We start from the raw sequence: 19,957 nt of genomic DNA, 5'->3' as shown, positions 1-19,957 counted from the left end.
TTTAACACCCACTAGATTGGTGAAAATGTCTAAAAAAGAAAAGGGTATATGTTGGAAGTGTAATGAAAATGAGGAATCCTTTTTTCCACACGTGGTGGTCCTGTAAAGTAATTAAGGACTATTGGGAAACGATATATAATGAATTAAAAAATGTGTTTTTTAAAATACTTTCCCCAAAAGACCTGAGATTTTCCTCTTGGGGATGGCAACAATGGAAGTCCCCCCCAAAACAAGAGTTTATTACTATAAGCCACTACCGCAGCTAGAACCTAATTGGCACAAAGGTGGAGAACAAGTATAGTACCCACTAAGGAAGAATGGCAGTGTAAAATGTATCAATATGCTGAACTGGCTGGTCTGATGAACAGGATAAGAGAAAATGAAGAAAAGGAATACAAGGAGGAATGGATAATGTGTATTGAATATTTTAAGAACCAGCATAAACAAATACACAGCTTAGCAGGCCTCGAGTAAATCCAGCAGAGTTGAAATAGAGTTTTTAATAGATAACAAATTGGATGATTAAAAAGATGTGGATTATGCAGAGTGGTAGAAAAGGAACCAGGATAAGGGTGGAAGGGAAGTCATATGGTATATTTATTGTTGTTGTTGTTTAGTCGTTTAGTCGTGTCCAACTCTTTGTGACCCCATGGACCAGAGCACACCAGGCACTTCTGTCTTCCTGCAGTTTGATCGAACTCATGGTGGTAGCTTTGAGAACACTATCCAACCATCTCGTCCCCTGTCGTCCCATTCTCCTTGTGCCCTCCATGGTATATTTATACATGCTGTAACTGGTACGGAGTTGTAAATGGGGGAGGGGTGTTAAGTATACAAAAAATAATAATAATGAAAAAAACAACACTGTCCTAGTCAGCCAGACAACACCCAACAGTGTTGATGTGGGAGAATCATAGAATCATGGAATGGAAGGGACTCTGAGGGTCATCTAGTCTAACCCCCAGCAATGCAGGAATCTCAACTAAAGTATCCATGACCCAGCCTCTACTTTAAAACCTCCAGGGAAGGAGAGTCTATCACAGGCATAGACAAACTCAGCCCTCCAGATGCTTTGGAACTACAATTCCCATCATCCCTGACCACTGGCCCTGTTAGCTAGGGATGATGGGAGTTGTAGTCCCAAAACCTCTGGAGGGATGAGTTTGCCTATGCCTGGTCTATCACCTGCCAAGGAAGTCCATTCCACTCTCAGTCTGGTCTCCATAAAAACACACAAAAACAAGCTCTGAGATTTGGATACAAGGGGCAGTACAGAAGCTAATGCACTACACCTTCCACATCCCCACTACCACAAACACATGTGCCCTGGACATAGGGAATCTCTTCATCCTTTCCCACTAAATAGGCTGAATACATTGTTTGGAAAGAAAGGGCCATAAAAGCTTTTTTAAAGGCCACAAAAGTTAGATTTTGAAAGCCACATGAAGTACAATTAATGCAGGAAACAAAAACAAAAATTAGAGCAAATAAACCCAAACAACTCAGGTGGATAGGCAAGTATGTAACTGCAAGACAACAAAGATAGATGTCAGTGGAGAAACCTCTCCAATCAGCAAGACATAGTGTGCTCAATAAAGCATTAATCAGTCTCAATCAACACCCAGTCCACTCTTCCCATTGCCAAAACATGACTGATCGATTAAGATGTATTGTTGTGGTGGGGAAAAAATAGGGTAGGGATAGAAGAAATGCTAGACGTGTGCCAATTTGAGCTTGGAAGAAGAGTGAGGGAGAGTGCTTTTATCAGTAGCAGTGTAGTGGAAGAACACTACCTATTGGATCTCCAGCTTTCCGGGCGGCAGCAAGGTTGGTGCAGTGCAAACGCCCCAGTAGAACCAAGCCAGCCCTCAACTCTCTCCCTCTACCTGGTAAGCAGTGGCAAAGCGACCAATCAGAAGTCAGGTGAGTAGCTGCGCTCCACCACGCTGTTCACTACTGTTTGTAATAACAACAATAACCATCACCTCTTCCTCCTCCTCTTTTCACAACATTAAGCACTTTCAGCCTGTTTCTTACCAAGCTGAAGCAAAGGGCTGCTTGAATTTCCATCTCCCCAACAGAAACAGCAGCAGAGACTCAGTCATTCATGCTTTCCTCTTAAAACCCTCAAGGCAATATACTCAAGCCAATGCTCACATAGTAGTGGGAAGCTGAAGTGCCTATATGCAAGACGCTGTAAGTGCTTTTGCTGCATTTCATACTGGGTAAAGGGTGTTAAAGAGTCCTTTGTTTGTGTGCGAGCAAGTTTAATGGGTGGTGCTAACACCACTGGTCTCTCAGCTCTTGCTCAGCTCATAAACAGAAAGGTGACACCCAGTCCATATATTTAAAGCACATGGGTTCCCCCAAGAAATCCTAGGAACTGTAGTTTTTTTAAGGCTGCTGCAAACTGCAGCCCTGTGAGAGGTAAACTACAGTTCCCATGATTATTTGGAGCAGAACCATGGGCTTTATTGGAAAAGCTTCACATATTCACATTCTGTCTGTCAAGTATTTTAATCTGCGAGTGGCCTTTGATTTATATTTCGGCCCTCCATTCTACCTGCAAGAAGAAGAAAAAAGACCCAAATTTGCATATGTCAATAAGATATGCAAATTTCATGCAAAACTGTGGCTTTGTTCAAGTTGGCCAGAGGGCCCAATCCACATAAAGTTCACTGGGCACAGAAAGCCCTATTGTTACCCATGACTACAGATGATGCAACCAAGCCTTATGTATGACGAACAGGTTGTGGGGATTGGGTATGTTTAGCCTGGTAAAGAGAAGACATAACAGCCATCTTCAAATATCTAAAGGGCTTTCACATGGAAGATGGAGTTACGAGAAAGGAGATTCTGACTAAACATCAGAAAGAGCTTTCTGACAGTAAGAGCTGTTTGACAGTGGAACAGAATCCCATGAGCAGTTGTGGGCTCTTTGTCTTTGGAGGTATTTAAGCAGAGATTGGGTGGCCATCTTTCATGTATTATCTAGTTGAGATTCCTGCATTTCAGGGGGTTGGACTGGATGATCCTCAGAGTCCCTTCCAACTTCACAATACTATAATTCTATGTCAATAGCAGAGCTGGGATATAAGGGTCTCACAGGACTGCAAGAAGATCAAACCTATCCATTCTTAAGGAAATCAGCCCTGAGTGCTCACTGGAAGGACAGATCCTGAAGCTGAGACTCCAATACTGTGGCCACCTCATGAGAAGAGAAGACTCCCTGGAAAAGACCCTGATGTTGGGAAAGATGGAGGGCACAAGGAGAAGGGGATGACAGAGGACGAGATGGTTGGACAGTGTTCTCGAAGCCACCAGCATGAGTTTGACCAAACTGCGGGAGGCAGTGGAAGACAGGAGTGCCTGGCATGCTCTGGTCCATGGGGTCATAAAGAGTCGGAAACGACTAAACAACAACAACAACAGATGTACCCTGGGCTCAATTTGTTTAGGGCTTTGTACATTAATACAAGGACTGTAAATTTGACTTGGTACCAGATATACACAAATACCACTTAAAACATACAGAGAACATATGCTACAAATGGGATACAACTGTGATAGCTTTTTGTGCTTACTGAACTGCAGTTGGAGACCACTGACTAATCTGCCTAATGGCTGTTTGACAGCTAATCAAGTAGCTATTGCTTCACTTTCTGCAGGAGCCAATGTTTTGATGGATGGATGGCCTGCAAAGGCCAGAAATTTGGTCCTGCTTGCTCACAGGTAGGAAGGGACGATATTGTTACTTGCAGAGCCCAATTATTTCATTGACTCCTCTCCTTCACAAATTGCTCTCTAGAGGCATAATGGCAGTTGCCACATATCTGATTACCTTTTATTTTTAAGGCTACTTTTATGATTAGTTGCACAGAAGTCTGCAGATTGAGATGAAGATTAAATCAGGGGAGACAACCCACACATGTGTGTGTAGGGGGTGTGTGTGTTTTTAAATTAACCAGTGGATTATTATTGGCTTACCACAGAAATGAGGAAAGCCGAGAATAAGAAAAGTTATGTATAGAAGAGTTAAAAAAATTCACTTATCTGGTACATTTGTATCCCATACTTCACTGGAAAAACTCACTGTAGTATTTTTGCCTTGCAAAAATCCCTCCTTTCAATCATCCACCCATTAACCATTCTTTAATAATAATAATAATTAATAATAAATTTTATTTATACCCCACCCTCCCTAGCCAGAACCGGGCTCAGGGCAGCTAACACCAGTAAAATTAAAGTAAAAACATAAGGGGGAGGGAACAATTTAAAATACAGCTTAAAATGCAATTTAAAATGCAGCCTCATTTTAAAAGTAGCCCATAGATCAAAACCATAAGGGGAGGGAAACATAAGGGTCATAATGAGTCCAAACCAAAGGCCAAGCGGAACAGCTCTGTCTTGCAGGCCCTGCAGAAAGATGTCACATCCCACAGGGCCCTGGTCTCTTGTGACAGACCATTCCACAAAATAGGGGCCATTACTGAAAAGGCCCTGGCCCTAGTTGAGACCAATCTAACCACCTTGCGACTTGGGACCTTCAAAATGTTGTCATTTGTGGACCTTAAGGTCTTCTGCTTGGCATACCAGGAGAGGCGGTCTCTCTTTCAGTCATGCAGTTATTCATTTATTTCATTTATATCCCCACCTTTCCTCTAAAAAACTCAAAGTGGTGTACATGGCTCCTCCTCCCCTTTTTATCATCACAACAACCCTGTGAGGCAGGTTACTCTGAGAGTGAGTGACTGGCCCAAGGTCACCCAGTGCAGTTCACAGCCAAATATGGATTTGAACCCTGGTCTCCCAGGCCCTAGTCCAGCACCCTGACCTCTACCCCACACTGGCTCTCTCATGCAGACACATTCCCCAGCCCACCAACTAAGAAATGAAATCACTGAAAGTAGTCGTTTTTATCAAATCAACGTATTATTCCAAAGGTCTCCATGCTTTGTTGCTGGAATATGTCCATGTTCTTTTGATGTTGCATAATAGTCATGCCAAGTGACACAAAGAGACTTGGTTTTTCACCTGCTCTCCTTTTCTGCACATGTGTTCTGAGTTTGCTCATTAATATCAAGTCTGAGAAAGCTATTGGTTTGGGTTTTTTTTTTACAGCAGAGCCATGTAGGATAAAAAACAAACAAACCTTAAATGAAGTTTTAAAAAACCCTCCACTGTGGTGCTTTAACAAAATAAAAATGCTAAGCTGTTCAGTGCTCTGCAGGTAGTATTATAGACACCCTCACCTATTGCAAAGCCCATGAATCTAGACCAACGTAGAGCTATATAAAAACATAGAGCAATAAGATGAACAAGACGTGTGCATGCACATGAAAGCTCATACCAATAACAAACTTAATTGGTCTCTAAGGTGCTACTGGAAGGATTTTTTTTTTATTTTGTTAAGACTTGGTGGGAGCCTTGATCTGAATGGGCAGGGGTTATTAACGTTGCACTTCACCTCCTTATTTGTCCCACCTCAGAGCCAATGCACACCCCTAGCTTAAACTTCTACCCTAAACTCAGCACCCTGCTGAGAATGCAAATTGCCCTCACGTCAGTCACCAGATTGATCATTTGCTTAGGCAGTGATGGCCAAACGTGGCCCTCCAGCTGTTTTGGGACTACAATTCCCATCATCCCTGACCACTGGTCTTGTTAGCTAGGGATGATGGGAGTTGTAGTCCCAAAACAGCTGGAGGGCCAAGTTTGGCCATAGCGGGATGAGTAATGACACTTCTTCCTCAGCTGATCTGCATGGACTCTGCTCTGTGTGTGCATGTACACTCATGAACTGTGGTATATTGAAAAACTCTACAACTTTTTCAGATGTTGGATACCTATAGATCGGGTATACATTTGAGGACTCAATTTTTACTATGTATTTGTATGGCGGTCATGCTACTGTTGCAGCCCACCTTAGGTCAGGCTGCAAGCCAGTAGTGGTAAACAAGTGATTCATGATGTACTCATTCAGGACTGATGATATATACAGTACCCACAGAAGACTCTTAGAGGATGCTCACCATCTATTTTGCAGAAGAAATCACAGGAGAAATACATGCAACAGAGCATAGTGGGTTTCAAAGATTGTGAACTTTAATAATGAATGTTTATTTTTTAATGCTTATGTGGCTGATTTTTGCATTCTGGAAATAGCTTAGAAGCCTATTGAGGCATTAAGTGATTAATAATAATAATATATACAGTAATACAATCAGTGCAATCCTATATATTCGGAAATATGTGAAACATATCCCTAGGTAAGTGTCTCAAGGATTGCCACATAAAAGTCCTGGTGCCTCCCTGCTACTTTATAAAATGTTTAAATAAGTGGTTTTTCTTTATAATTTTATGACATTTGCTGGTTCCTTTTTTGCTTGCCTTATCAACTTGCATTTGTTTTTTTTTCAGAGTTTGTGTTCTTTTGTCATTTCCTCATTTGGTCAAGACTCCCATTTTCAAAAGGAAGCCTATTTGCCTTTGTAGGGGTTCCTTAACACTGGGTTAAGTTTCTGTAGGGGAGAGGAAGAAGGAAAAAAGTTAGGTTGAAGGATTGCCTTTGTACTTTTGAAACCAAACTCTCTCTCTCTCTCTCTCTCTCTCTCTCTCTCTCTCTCTCTTAAAAAGAAATTGAACGGGGTGGAGAGACACACTGCTCCTTTGTCACCCTGGCATCTTCTTTGACTATTTCTAATCTGAGGCATACACTTCCTCTGAACCTCTGTTATATTGGTTTGAAATCACTTTGAAGCTTCCTGAAGAGATTTAAGCCCCCTGACACTCCATTTCAACTGCCTCCTAACTAATCTTCTCATGTTTTAGAAATCCCCCCTTGGAAGTTTAAATGTGACGGTGTTGGAATGTCTATGTAAAGTTTCACTCACATGTTGAATTTAGGATCACCAAGTGAAAATAGAGAGCACTTTCAACAGTAGTGCAGAAGTGGGAAGTTCAACAGGTGTTGCATCCATAACGAGGGACACCTGCTGAAATGCCCTCTTCTACACACACACCTGTTAAAAGTTTCAGGAGCCAAGTCCTCTTTTTCCCCCAACCAGGTCCCTCTAGTAGAATTTAATAATTACATATCAGTGTCCCAAAACATTTTGGCAAAACATTAACCAAGTTCAGGGAACAGTTCTGTATTTAAATAAAAGCTCAGATTCCTTCTTGCCCACTCTGCTGCTAACTGTGTTTAAGACTCAACCATTACTGAACCAATATTGTTTCTTCATCATAATCTGAACATTCTTTTACCTGCCAGCATGAAGGTAATTGTAGTCAGACATTATACCAACCTTTGCCAGTGTAAAGATGTTTTGCACTTCAACTCCCATCAGCGCCAGCTGACTTTGTAATCTAAAATGGCTGAAGGTTGGTGAAGCCTAATTTACACCCCCCCTTTCTTTCTGGGTTGCTTTTCTTTTGTCTTCTTATATTAATAGGATCCTTCGCTGGACCAGCAATAGTACATCCCTGGTCTGAATATTGTTATATGGCCTGGAATTTCTATTCACATTGTTTTTGTAAGTGAACTTAAGGTTTATACTTTTTGTACTCTGTGCCTTCAGAATCATTTCAAGGGAATTGTACTATGACAGCTTTCCCCAACCTGTTGTTATCATGTAGATCATTTCCCAGCAGCTCCAGCCAGCATGCCCAATCACTAAGGATAATAGGAACTGTAGTCCAAAACATCAGGATGGCAACAGGTTTGGGAAGGCTGTACTGTGACATAGATCTGTGGATCTGAGATGCCTACATAATCCTAGATATGTAGCACAGATTAGCAATGGTCAAAGAGCCGCCAGAGTGGCAACCCAGTCAGATGGGCAGGGTGCAAATTATTATCATCATCATCATCATCATCATATCTAGAAATAACTTGTCACTGATTATCACTTTTTCACTAGATTTCTGAAATCCCCACTATATCTGATCTCTTCTAATAGCAGGAACTTGTTTTTCCTTGGAGACTGGTAGCAGTAACACACAACCATATATATTTTGTCTCTGTCTGTTTTGTATACTGTACATATTTTGTGAGTCTCTCTTTCTTGTTTTTACACCCTCACTATCACAGATGTGAGGAATCATTGGCCCTCCAGATATTGCCGAACTCCAATCAGCCCTGGCAATTGGTCATATTTGCTTGGGCTGATGGGAGTTGTAGTTCAGCAACATCGGGGGGGGGGGGGGTAAGGTTCCCACACCTGCCCTTTCCCCAGCTTGAGTACACGACACAGTCCTCTTCACTTACAGATGGTAAGTTATTCCAAACCAGAAGCTTCCAAGTTCATTTGGCTTTATGAATTGAGTTGTGAATAGAGCACTTGATGAGATCACATGACAGCTGCAAACTCATGCGAAATAGTCAACAGAGCTTCTCCACCCACATTTTCTAAGATCTCAGTTTGCGAGAATTGCTTCTATCTTGCAGGGGGCTTAAATATTTGCAGACATCAGACAATTCAAATCAATACTTGGGAAACCACACTGTTCTGACAAATGGAAACACAAACAGAAAAGGGCATACAGTGCCTATAGACCATGATGCAGGCAGTTGGCTACACAAAAGTCTATCCTGTGTGTATATCATTAGAACCACTCATTATAGATTCTTTATTTTCCCAATGCACCATTTAAAGATTACAGATGAAAGTGGACTGCCTCTGACGGCATGCTTGTGTGATACTATGTACACCTTATGATGAACATGTGTTGAAATTTTGCTTTACTGCATGCTTATGAGTAAAGGAAGTCTAAACTGAATATGAATGAAGGAGACTGACATTTTGGACAGTAACTAGATCTGCATGATGATGGACTATTGTCTACTGGGTAAACAAGGTGAAAAGAGACCAGTGTATCTGCACCTTTAATGGTGGTGTGAAACAGGATAGTCAGTAGGTGTTGCTTGCACCACAAACTTTACCCACTGAATGTCCTGTTTTTCTTCTGATCATCCTACTTTCTACAAGTCTGCTGTGCATAGATGACTTCAAAAGGAAGATAGAAGAACATAGGTCCTGGTGATTTACTGAATTGTGTGATTGGTGCTTCAAAGTAATCAAATGAAACTATAACACATGGCATGATCAAAGTCTGCAATTTTATCAGGACAAATAATTTGTTGTTTACTGTTATAACAACTGTTTTCTCAAAATTTATCTTCTGTACCATGAAAATAAATAAAAGCAATATAAAAAATAATAATCCACAAAGGAAAAGAAAAAAGGAACTTCAATGCATTATTTAATTCCTGCTATTGGATAGCAACCTAGAGATTTGAACTTTAAATGCTTGCACTTTCATGTATGAAATTTAACTCATGCAGCAGTGGTAGGGGCATCAAGAGCCTGTCATCTGCCACTGTGCATCACATGATGCGGAGGACGCGTCCAGTGTAGACACAAGAGTGCATGTCCTATGCATGAGTGTCTGCAGCATTGTGTTTGATCCTGTGTGTATGTTCTGTGAGAGTGTTTGCATGGGGTCACAGTTGGAGCCAATTAACCTGAAGAGAGAACAGATGCAACCTATTAGGAATGCAGGTGAAGAGGTGGAATAGAAAACAGGTAGCTGAAGGGGTGAGCAGAGCTAGAGCAAACAGAAAGCAAAAGAAAAGAAAACCTAGACTTTGGGGAGAATGTAAGAACTCTGCTGGATCCTGCCAAAGACCCTACTCTGCCATCATCCTGTTCTCCTGTGTACCAGATGCCAGATGCCACAAGCAAAGACAGATCAACTCACTCTTTCCACATTTGATTCCCAGCAAATGGTATTCAGCTGTTTACTGCCTCTGGTGGTGGAGGTGTGATGGAGCTATTGTGGCTGGTAGCCACTGATAACCTTAAACTCAGTGATTCTGCCTACTGCTCTTGTATAGAGCCAGTGTAATGGTTGGAGTGTTGGACTGTAACCTGGGAGATCAGAGTTTAAAGCCCCACTCAGCCTAATCTGCCTCACAGTGAGGATAAAATGGGGAGGGGGAGAACCATGTCCACCAGCTCAAACTTCTTGGAGGAAGTGTCAGAAAATTCCAAGCTTTAACTATGAACTGTATGAAGAACACTTTTTTGTGGTCCATTCTCAATCTTCCAGCTTCATCAGATGGCCCCGAGTTCTAGAATTACAGGAGAAGGAGGAAAACTTCTTCCTATATACTTTCCCCAAACACCATGTGTAGGGAAGTTTGAGTGTGTTTAGGAGGTTCAAGCTGCTGATTCAAAGTAAGTTAAACCTTTGTTTGTGATGTCTTCTGTGGGCTAATTATGCTACATTGATCTTGATGGCCAGGAGAACTGACTTGATCAGCATCCTGGAAAAATTCCTTCCATCAGTTGTTTTGTCCAACTGTCACCTGATTCCTGTTCTCCATTTTGGGATCTACCAACATCGTTTAAGCTGTTCTGTATGGGATGTGGGTAGAAAACGACACTTCCTTTAGCCTGTTTGCCCAGCCTAGTTGCTGTTGTTTTTTTTCAAATAGTTCTCATTGCTACTTGTTCTCCTCCCCTCCTGCCTACAAAAAAAGTTATGTCTTTGTTCTTAGATTGTAAACATGAGGACAGGGCCTGTATTACACACACACACACACACACACACACACACACACACACACACATATATATATATATATATATATATATATATATATATATATTGTCTAGCACTTAGCAACTACTTTAGGAATATAATTATAATACCACCATCTCGGAGGGCTAGTAACTAAGTTTGATTAAACTTCTTAGCCCTTCCAAACAGACAGACAAAAAGACCAGCCTTTGAATTAACACACCTGTGGCAAAGTAGTGTCATTCTTGCAGGTGTCTTGAAATTCTTGAAGGAAAAGGCAAGTGGTGTAATGTGTTGGTAATGGCAGGAATTATCTCTATTGGGAAAAGGTGTGATTTCATCGATGTCACCTTTTCATTCCATATAACAATGCAACGTGCTTGAAAAGGAGAGAGGTTTTGCCTTTCTTCATGGGCATTCTAACAACCCCCCAACCCCAACATTGCATTTGAGCTTGTTCTCCTGCTGTTTGCATGTGTGAATGTTGCTGGTGCATGGTAAATAGAAAGTGTACCATGCTTCAAAACAACTATTCCTCATGGATGTAGCATGCATACTCTTTAATACAGTAATGTGATATACAAAATAATACTAAAAATGCTTTCCCTTTTTAGCATCATGAGAAGACACTCCAAGTTGCAGAAAATAACGGTCCAGCGGTTGCTAAACAGTACCCGGGATAACGGGAAGATCCACAGAGGGAAGCCTGTATGCAATCAGGAAAAGGATGGCTCTGGTTTGCAACACTAGATGGCAGAGGTGGGATCTTTTCTGCTCTGAGCGCTGTCCTATAAGGCATTGCTTGTTTAAGTACAGTCGCATTTAGTTGGAGCTGCAGGAGAGAGGGAGAGAGAGAGATTTTCTCAGGCTGAGACGAGCATCCGAGCTGCCCCCTCCCCATCTCCCAATTATTCGAAGGCGAAAGTGTGAGTGAGGTTATTCAGGAATCTGGCCATCCTAGGTCAGCTTCTTTTGTGCTGGATTGTCAAAAGCTTGTAAGAAACGCTGACGGAGGAGACGGCAGGGAGAGGAGGAGGAGGAGGAGGTTCGCGTCGTTAAAAAGAAAATAAAAGAGAAGAGTTCAAGAGGAAGAGGAGGAGGCTGATCGACCGAGGCAGAATCATGAGGACCTACTGGCTGCACAGTATCTGGGTGCTGGGATTCTTCTTGTCCCTCTTCTCCTTTCAAGGTAGGCAGCGATTTGTCTCCCTCTTGCTTTGATCCGGGGATGATGGAGAGGGACCAGGAAGATGGGTTGCAACGGGGAGCTCCGTTTGGTTCCACTTGGTTCTCCAGCCCCTTTTGGAAATGGGAGCCCGGGGTTTGGGTTTTATTTATTTATTTATTTGCTGTTGGCTGTTACAGTTAGAGGGCACCTCGTGTGCCTGGCTTGCTTCAGTATGTACTTTGCGGGGGAGGGGGGAGGAGGAGGAGGAGGGTTTGCAAAGGGAGGGGTCCAACGGAGGTGTGCACCTCTGTACCACCTCCAACTCCATCCCATGTCACTTGGCAGTCTGTGACATACAGGTGCTGATACTCCACTTATCTTCTGCCTTCCATGGCAGCTTTGCATATGGAAAGGTGTGTGTGTGTGTGTGTGTGTGTGTGTGTGTGTGTGTGTGGTGGACTTGGGGACCCTATCAAGGCTTAAGTTTCTCTCCCCCTCCCTTCCCCCAGCAGACTATCTGATGGATTCTTAAATATGAAAATCCTCCTCCTTGTAGGACAAAATGGCCCTGGAGTAGCCGGGAGACAGAGATGCTCTGGGTATTGATTAGCAGCAAGTGAAAATGGTACACCAGGTCCTGTGCTGTTTCTACCCTTGGCAATGGAAGGAGAAGGTTGAGTCCCAAGTGGTTACAGGTTACAGTTTTGCAAATGCCTTCCAGGAGAAATGAGGGTTCATAGTTTGGATGGCACAGTGGATGCAGACTCCTACACAAACTCTTGTCCCCTTTTCCCCCAACCGCACCCCATGCTTGTGTGTGTGTGTGTGTGTGTTTTCTTTTAAACACTGCCACACTGTGGTTTAAACACACTAACAGCTATTATTCCACATACAGAGTCTACATGTACAATTTCATCATGCACACCTTGGTGTTTACACTTCTCTCCCCCCCCAACATTTGATCCCTCCATTATACATGTCAGATATATGTATCTCTTGTGCACTTTCTCTCTTCCACCTACTCATATGTGTTCTCCCTCCCTCCTTACAACTACACAGTGAGCCTCTCTTGCATGCATATCATTTTCTATATACCCAGCATAAATTTCTAGATTGATCCCTCACTCCCCCCTTAAAAATCAAACTGCCCCATTTCCTTTGCACCTGCCACAGTACCCTCTCCCCCCCCCCTTGCATGCCACAACAGAGCCATACACACACTCTTAGGACATAGCATTTCCCTTTCCCCCCTAATTGGCACTCTCATAATTGCTGTGCTGCTCTGAAAGCCTCACACTATGACTATGACTGTGTCCTTCTCCTATGGACACTGGCTTCATATGTCTGCTTTTGCTTGTATGTAGAGAGATACATCTCCATCCCCATGAACATACGTACACCTCCATCCTTTCCCAAGCATCCTTCTCTACTATTGCACTTTCTCTTTGCTGCCTTTCTGCGTTGTGCATAGGCACACTTTTCTCTACGGAGCATACATTTTTCTCTCTGGGAAAAAAAATAATGTGTGCTCTGCTCTTTGGAAGCGAACACCACCTTCTACTGAGCAAGGGAACGCTTTCCTCTTCAGCAAATGCTCCCACACAACTCCGCTGTCTGTCGGATTTATAGCCACTTTCAACAGTAACATTCAGTGGTCTGGGGTGAGCTTCCCTCACCTCTGGCACAGACCCATTGAGAATAACACACACTGGCAAACCCGCAGACTCCCAAGGCTTCCTCCTTTTCTTTCACGGATGCCTATTTCCCAGCGAAAGCTACTATACAGAGCTTCCCATTGACAAGCTGCAGAGAGCTGTGATTGGAGGATTGCAGCATTGCAATGTTCGGAGCTGCTTTAACTATTTGCAGGGTTGCTGGCCCCTGGGCTCCTGCCTTGAGCCAGGTGGAGAGAGTTTGGGCATTGCTATAGACTCCCCTTCTGTTTCACTGTGTAAGCCGAGTCACATTTCTCCCGGCTGTGCCTTTCTTTTCCTGTCACAATTTCCAAAGTGTGTGCGTGATTTCGGAGCTGTGGAAGAGAAATTGGTGGTGCTGTTGCAAGGGTGTTCAGCAGAAGTTAGCCCACACTGAAATCCCAATTTATTCGAATGCTTTTCATTCATTCTTTTTCATAAACTCCCAGCAACTCGGATGCCTCCTTTTAGTTCTGTGAATATGCAAATGGAAAAACTTGGGGCAGCTGTCTGAAAGGAAGCTGGAAAGCATGAATGTATGAGCTCCCAGAGCATCAGATGTGCAAAGCATTTTATTCTAGCATTTTGTAGCAATCCCTTTTAAGTGGATCATTTGCAGTATGGCTGTTTCCTCTTGCCTTTCAGTATCCCTTGCTAGAGACAGCTAACAAGGCAATGGGGCATGTCATTTTACAGTGGTCCCAACCCTTTTTATATCGAGGTGGAGGAAAGCTATCTGTCCTTGGCATACTGGAAATAGAGATGCATCTTTAGGTTGTTGGGGCTGGGTTTAACTATAGCTGCCTGTTGCTTTGGATCTCTCTCTCTCTCTCTCTCTCTCTCTCTCTCTCTCTCTCTCACACACACACACACACACACACACACACACACACACTCTTGAGCTTTGGTTTGCAAGAGAGAGCAAGAGCACTGTGCTCGGGTTTGCAGACACAGCCAAGGGAGAGATTCAAAGCAGAGATACCAGAATGCAAAATTGGTGATACATGTTTAAGGTCCTCTGCTGCCTTGGCAAAGATAGAGAAGTGGTTGGCATGCCTCTGCCCTGAGAGAAGTGATCTCTTTAAGGTGGCTCAGTTGTGCGTCACATTGCCCTTCACCTTTTCTGGGCTGAAAAAACTGGTACCTTGGACAAGGCTTCAACTTGCTCTTGTAGTTTATTTTATTTTATTTCATATCATCCTATTTGTATTTAACTGCAAGCTTTCCCATTTTCTCTATGAGGGCATATGGGTTAAGCCAGAGATCCCACTTCCTCCTCTGCTAAGTAGCAGGCCAGCAAATAGAGCCTTGCAAGCCAAAAATCCTCTGGCATGTACTGCCTCTGCTTACCTTTCTTATCAAACCCATGCAGCTCCCATGAACTTCATTGCCTGGGTTGGCTTGGAGTCCTGATGCTTGGCTCGTTTGCTCACTAGAGCATATTCTCCCCAGAGTCCTGCTTGCAGGCTTCCTGCCAGTTCTTGCTTATTTTAGCTACTCATTTGTTGGCCATGGGATAAGTGTACTTTGGAAATGTCCACACAGCATGCAGGTATGTTTATAGCAGTATGCTTTAGAATGTCTAGGCAGTATGCATAAAATGTGAACTGCAGGAGGTTAAGCACAGCTCCTGCTTTCATGACTTGTGCATGCATGATGTGCTATGCAGCCTTGGTAAGATTTGGTACACTGTATTTTGGGATGGTGATTGGCAAGATCCTTTGCTTTATGATGTGTGCTTAGATGGTAATGTATGGTAACAGGTGAAACAGGCCATAGTACATTTCACATACATGTGATGTATAGGTTGTTCAATGGCCATATCTAGTGAAGGTTGCAGAATGTACACAATGGAACTGGTGGTGGTGCATTTGCAAACTGTGTATTGGCTAAGAAGTAAGGTAGCCTGCTGTTGCGCCTTTGGATATACTTTTCTGCCTTGTAGTTTTCAGGTGCTGTCTTGGTTAATGAGATCAGGGAGCTCACTTCAAGCTGGGAAGACTGATGAGAGTGTGTCTCACTTTATTGCCTTCTGTTCTCTTAAGTGATGGAGATGTTCAAAGGCCTAGGTCAAGCCAAGTTTACTTACAAGCTTAGGATAAGAGGAAAGACAGAGCAGGGCTTTGTACTTTAATCTCAAAAAAACAGAGCGCTTTGGAGTGGAATCCAAATGGACTGATCCTTGACTCCAAAACCTTCCAATTCAATATATCACTCAAATAATAATCAAATCTCCCAAGCCACAAAGCTCCTCTTTCAGCCATTTGAGCAACTTCTTGCGTCAAAAATGATCCTTCCACTTGTCTTGTCAGATTCCTATGTGCTACCTTGGGACAAATATTATCTAGGTAGCTTTTAAAGACTCTGCTGCTGAGATCAACATACCAAACAGAACGTTCCACTGGGAAGCTGTTCTCTCTCATGCAGGCTCATTAATTTCAGTGGGGGGGGGGAGAGTTGCCTAGAGGAACTCCCTAATGGATTCTGCTCCATAGAACTAATGTGGGGAGAAAGTGGGGTGAAGACCAACTCATTCAGTGTGTCTCCAAAATAGATGGGTTAGTGGATGATGGTGTCAGGAGGCAAAGATGTTAAGCATCTTAGGAATGGAAGCATAATAAGAGTGCAGTGTGAATGTAAAAATCCACAAAGGGCAGTTTTTCATGCCCCATCACAGGTGCAACATGATGAGTTGTGTGATGGCATGGGAAGTGGCTCTGCACAGACTTCTGCATGTGACACTGGCATTCATACAGTTCCAGGGACAGGACTCTCCCACCCTACCAACCAGGACCTGGCTGCATTGAATGCTCCCTGAGGTCAGCTCCCACTGAAATAGCTGTAGACCAGCTCCCTAGCCTGCTTTTGTAGTAGGGAATCTCTAAAGACTTCCAGGTTGAAGACAAGTGGGTCCCAAAAGCTCCCCGGGAGATGGTTTCCAATGTGGTGATGCTGCAAAGACAGGGCTGGAGAATATTATCCAACTCAAGGGTCACATACCAATGGATGGGGCCAAAGCCAAAGAGTGAACCAATGTATACCATCTTTAATTTTGCATGATTGGCTTCATTCAATTTCTATAAAGTCAGAGGTTTCTACACCAACATCTTTCATCAAGGCAAGGAAGAGGCATTCAAGGATGCATTTCAGTCAAGTTAAAACACTCAAGGAGAGTATAGAGCAAGGAGGCATGACTACATGAGAGTCCCAGGGGTCAGAGAGAAAGGACCCAAATCTGAGGTTCTCTACCCCTGCCTTAGGAGGTTCGAATGAAGAGGAGCCCCCAGCAGACTGTGAAGCCCCCATCCTTGGCTCTAGAGGAGATGGTTCTGTCCCCTCTTAAGACAGAGATGACTTCTCCCTTGACGTTCTGTTTATTGCCCAACTATGTCTGTGAAATACAGGACACATTTCAACTCTTCCAGAGTGCACACCTGTGTTTCTACAGCACTGTCCGTGTAAATGCACAGCATACTTCCTCAGTGATTGTAAAGCTTCTGCCTTTTCCACACTAGTGCTGCATCAACAATCCTAGCTCTCTGCTGCTATCCAGCCACTCTGATATCCGGACACATCTTATTTTATTTTATTTTTGCTTCACACAGAGCTGTCTGTGGTCCTGACCTTCAGCTCTGAACTGCACTTTGCCTGAATAATTCCATGGATTCTAGCCTGGAATAAAAGATTGGTCCAGGCTGAATGTGTTGAGGTGACTGAAGCTTCACGGCTCCAGCATCTCAGTACAATTTGGGAAGATGGGAGTTCTGGAGTTTAGTTCTTAATGAGGTTTCCCTGTGCCTGTTTTAGGATTGAGGTTGGAGAAATCCTGTTCTGTTCTAAGGATTGTATTAAGGCTCATGCAATTCTTTAACATCTTCATTTTATAATCTGGGGATCTAACTTGCAAAATTTCAGTAAGATTTACTTCAGTAAGAGTGCTTAAGATTATTTAGTATTTTTTTTATTCCTTTAAAAAGGCTCAGGGTGCTGATTAGCTTCTATTTTCCTCTTCCACTCCATCTTATCACAACAACCCTGTAAAGTAGGTTAAAGCAGTGGTAAGCTACTGACCTGCATGACATAGTAAGGATTTGGCTTCCTGGCCATAGCCTTAAACACTGAAAATTGCTGTGTAAATATTTGCTAACTGTTATTGATTGAAATGACCTAGGGAAATACAAAGTTTTATTATTGAAAAGTAGCAGCTGTATTGAAGGTGCTAAGCACAGTGGAAACACATTGTTAGCGAGAGGTTTAAGGTGGTTTCTTTATGTCACCCATGTACATAATCAACATTCACACATGCATGAACACACACATACACAGCCCTACCAGGGCAGGCCCTTACAGCAGCCAACTAATCAGGTTAGTGGGCCAAGAGTCTGATGTGGAATGGCAAATTGCCTTTCCTGAAAAGGCTCCCTTTCCCCTTAAAGAAAAATGTGCCATGATTTGATGTGCTGTTCCGACTCGGCCAGGGTGGAATCGCTTTGACAGCTGAAGTGCTCTTCTTGTTATCATTTCATCCAGGAAGGAGAGGGGGAAAATATATCAGCAACTGCACAGGCTGCTTTGTCCAGCTCTAATAATGAAGAGAATACAGTGAGGGCAGGAGGAAAGCTTTTGGGGTGAGCAGCCTAGACCAAGTTCACTACTTCTATTCAAGATATGGAAGAAGAAGATGACTTGCTGACCCTCATCCTTTAAATCCCTCCTGAAAACCTACCTTTTTCATAAAAGTCTTTGGCACAACTACTCAGTCCTTCCCAAAACCAAGCATGTAACTCCAATCCATATTCTTCTCCTACCTCTGACTCCCCCTTTTTCCTCCACCCTGTTTCAAAATTTAGATTGTAAGCTTTGTGAAACTGCCATGCAGGTTGATGGTGCTGTTATGTAACAGGAATAACAGGAATCCATTACAGGGCAAGTGGGTGTTTGGGTAGGAGAAGCCCCCATTGTCTTCTTGCTGGCATCTGTCTGTCTTGACAGAAAATGGAGTGTGACTCCAGGGGTGAAATGAAACCTCTAGAGAATCACAGCACCTGCTGTGGCTACAGAGACCAGTAACTTCTTACTGCTGCCTCCCACATTGTTTTTGCTGCATGGGCAGTATCAAAATGACCTCTCCAGGGTGCAAATCTGGGCACTATCTATGGTGGTCCTGGGCTGCCTTGCTGACGTGGTTGAAAGGAAAGCAGAACAATGTGTTTGGTACCAGCTTGGCTGCAGCAGGTGCTGGAAGGAAGTTGTGTCCACAATGTTAAATATGTGGTAGACAAGTTGAAACAAAAATGAAGCTTCCAGTTGTTGGACTCCAATTCCCATCAGCCTGAACCATCATGGCCAATGGTCAGGGATGATGAGTGTCCATCAATATCTAGAGGGTGACAGGCTCCACATTTTAACCTACTTACATACTATGGAGGGCCTCTTTTCTTTGTTGTTGTTGCATGCATCCCATGAGTGACATCTTAATACCAGGAATACATTTCAGGGCTAAGCCCTTCTGAGACCACATGGAGTCCTAAGTCACAACAGCTGAACCTCAGACTTCTTCTGCACATGCATAATACAATGAACTGTTAATGACACAAAAGCATTCTTGACTTTTTGAATGAAGTAGGATTCTGAACTGCCCTAATGTAGACTCGAAAGAAAACTGTTTTTCTACCCTTAATGTCCGTTCTGCTTTTGTGAACTGGTTATATTACTACTTGATTATTTTCTTTCAAGGCTGTTGGTTATAAGTGTTGCATTTTCTAAGATGTGCAATACAAAGGTATATATTTATGAAAATGGTAGATGCTGATTCTAAAGTATATGTTTTTGTAGTAAAGCACCCTTGATTGTGTGTAACTGTGAGATTGTGTCTAATCTAGAGCTCCCTGAGGAAGAAGATGGATGCTCAAAATAGAGAGACATCAGATGTGTTTTGCTACAACCTTAGTATTCTCCCTTTGTTATTTTTTTAAAAAAAGATTAATATACTGCCTTTCATTAAAAATTACAGGGTAGTTCCCCAAACAACATAAATATATTCTCAATATAACCCATAGATTGAAATACCACAAACAGTAAAAGCATCATTGTCAAGCCAGGCAATTATTATGAGCTTGGTATTAATGGCCAATACATGCTGGGGTGGACAAAGGAGTCTTCAGCAAGTTTGTGCTTGCCTTATTTAGCAGGGAGGAGCTATATGCCACAATGCAAAAAGATGTCCTGAGGCTGTGGCAAATGTTGGGATGTGAACAGATGCTAGAAGATGGTATATTTGTTGAAAATTACCCTTTGTAGCTTAAAGGGGAAGCTTAGATAGACTAGTTTTAGCCTTTTAGTTTAAGTAATCCAGGATGCTTTAAGGCAGGCTGGATTTTCCTGCTATTTCCCCCTTTCTCCCCCTTAAAACAACAATCTCACAAACAGTCTTGTAAAAGATAAAAATAACATTAACTCAATCAGAATATTTGTTGAAGAGTAAAGGATACAGCAGCTTTGTTCAGGT

General features: G+C 42.8%; 1 protein-coding gene across 1 annotated transcript in view; it reads left to right on the top strand.

Moving 5' to 3' along the window:
* The first annotated feature begins 11,325 nt into the window (after positions 1-11,325).
* The window catches only part of LSAMP (limbic system associated membrane protein), a 1,399,704-nt gene continuing 1,391,072 nt past the window's right edge, over positions 11,326-19,957 (top strand). The window contains exon 1 of the mRNA XM_083737171.1: positions 11,326-11,776. Coding sequence (XP_083593297.1) covers positions 11,710-11,776 — 67 coding nt within the window. The 5' untranslated portion in view covers positions 11,326-11,709. The remainder of the gene's footprint in view (positions 11,777-19,957) is intronic.

The sequence above is a fragment of the Podarcis gaigeae genome (assembly GCF_964106915.1).
Source record: "Podarcis gaigeae genome assembly, chromosome: 4".
Taxonomy (NCBI): domain Eukaryota; kingdom Metazoa; phylum Chordata; class Lepidosauria; order Squamata; family Lacertidae; genus Podarcis; species Podarcis gaigeae.
The sequence above is the reverse complement of the archived record's forward strand: the minus strand, read 5'-3'. Positions and strand labels throughout refer to the sequence as shown.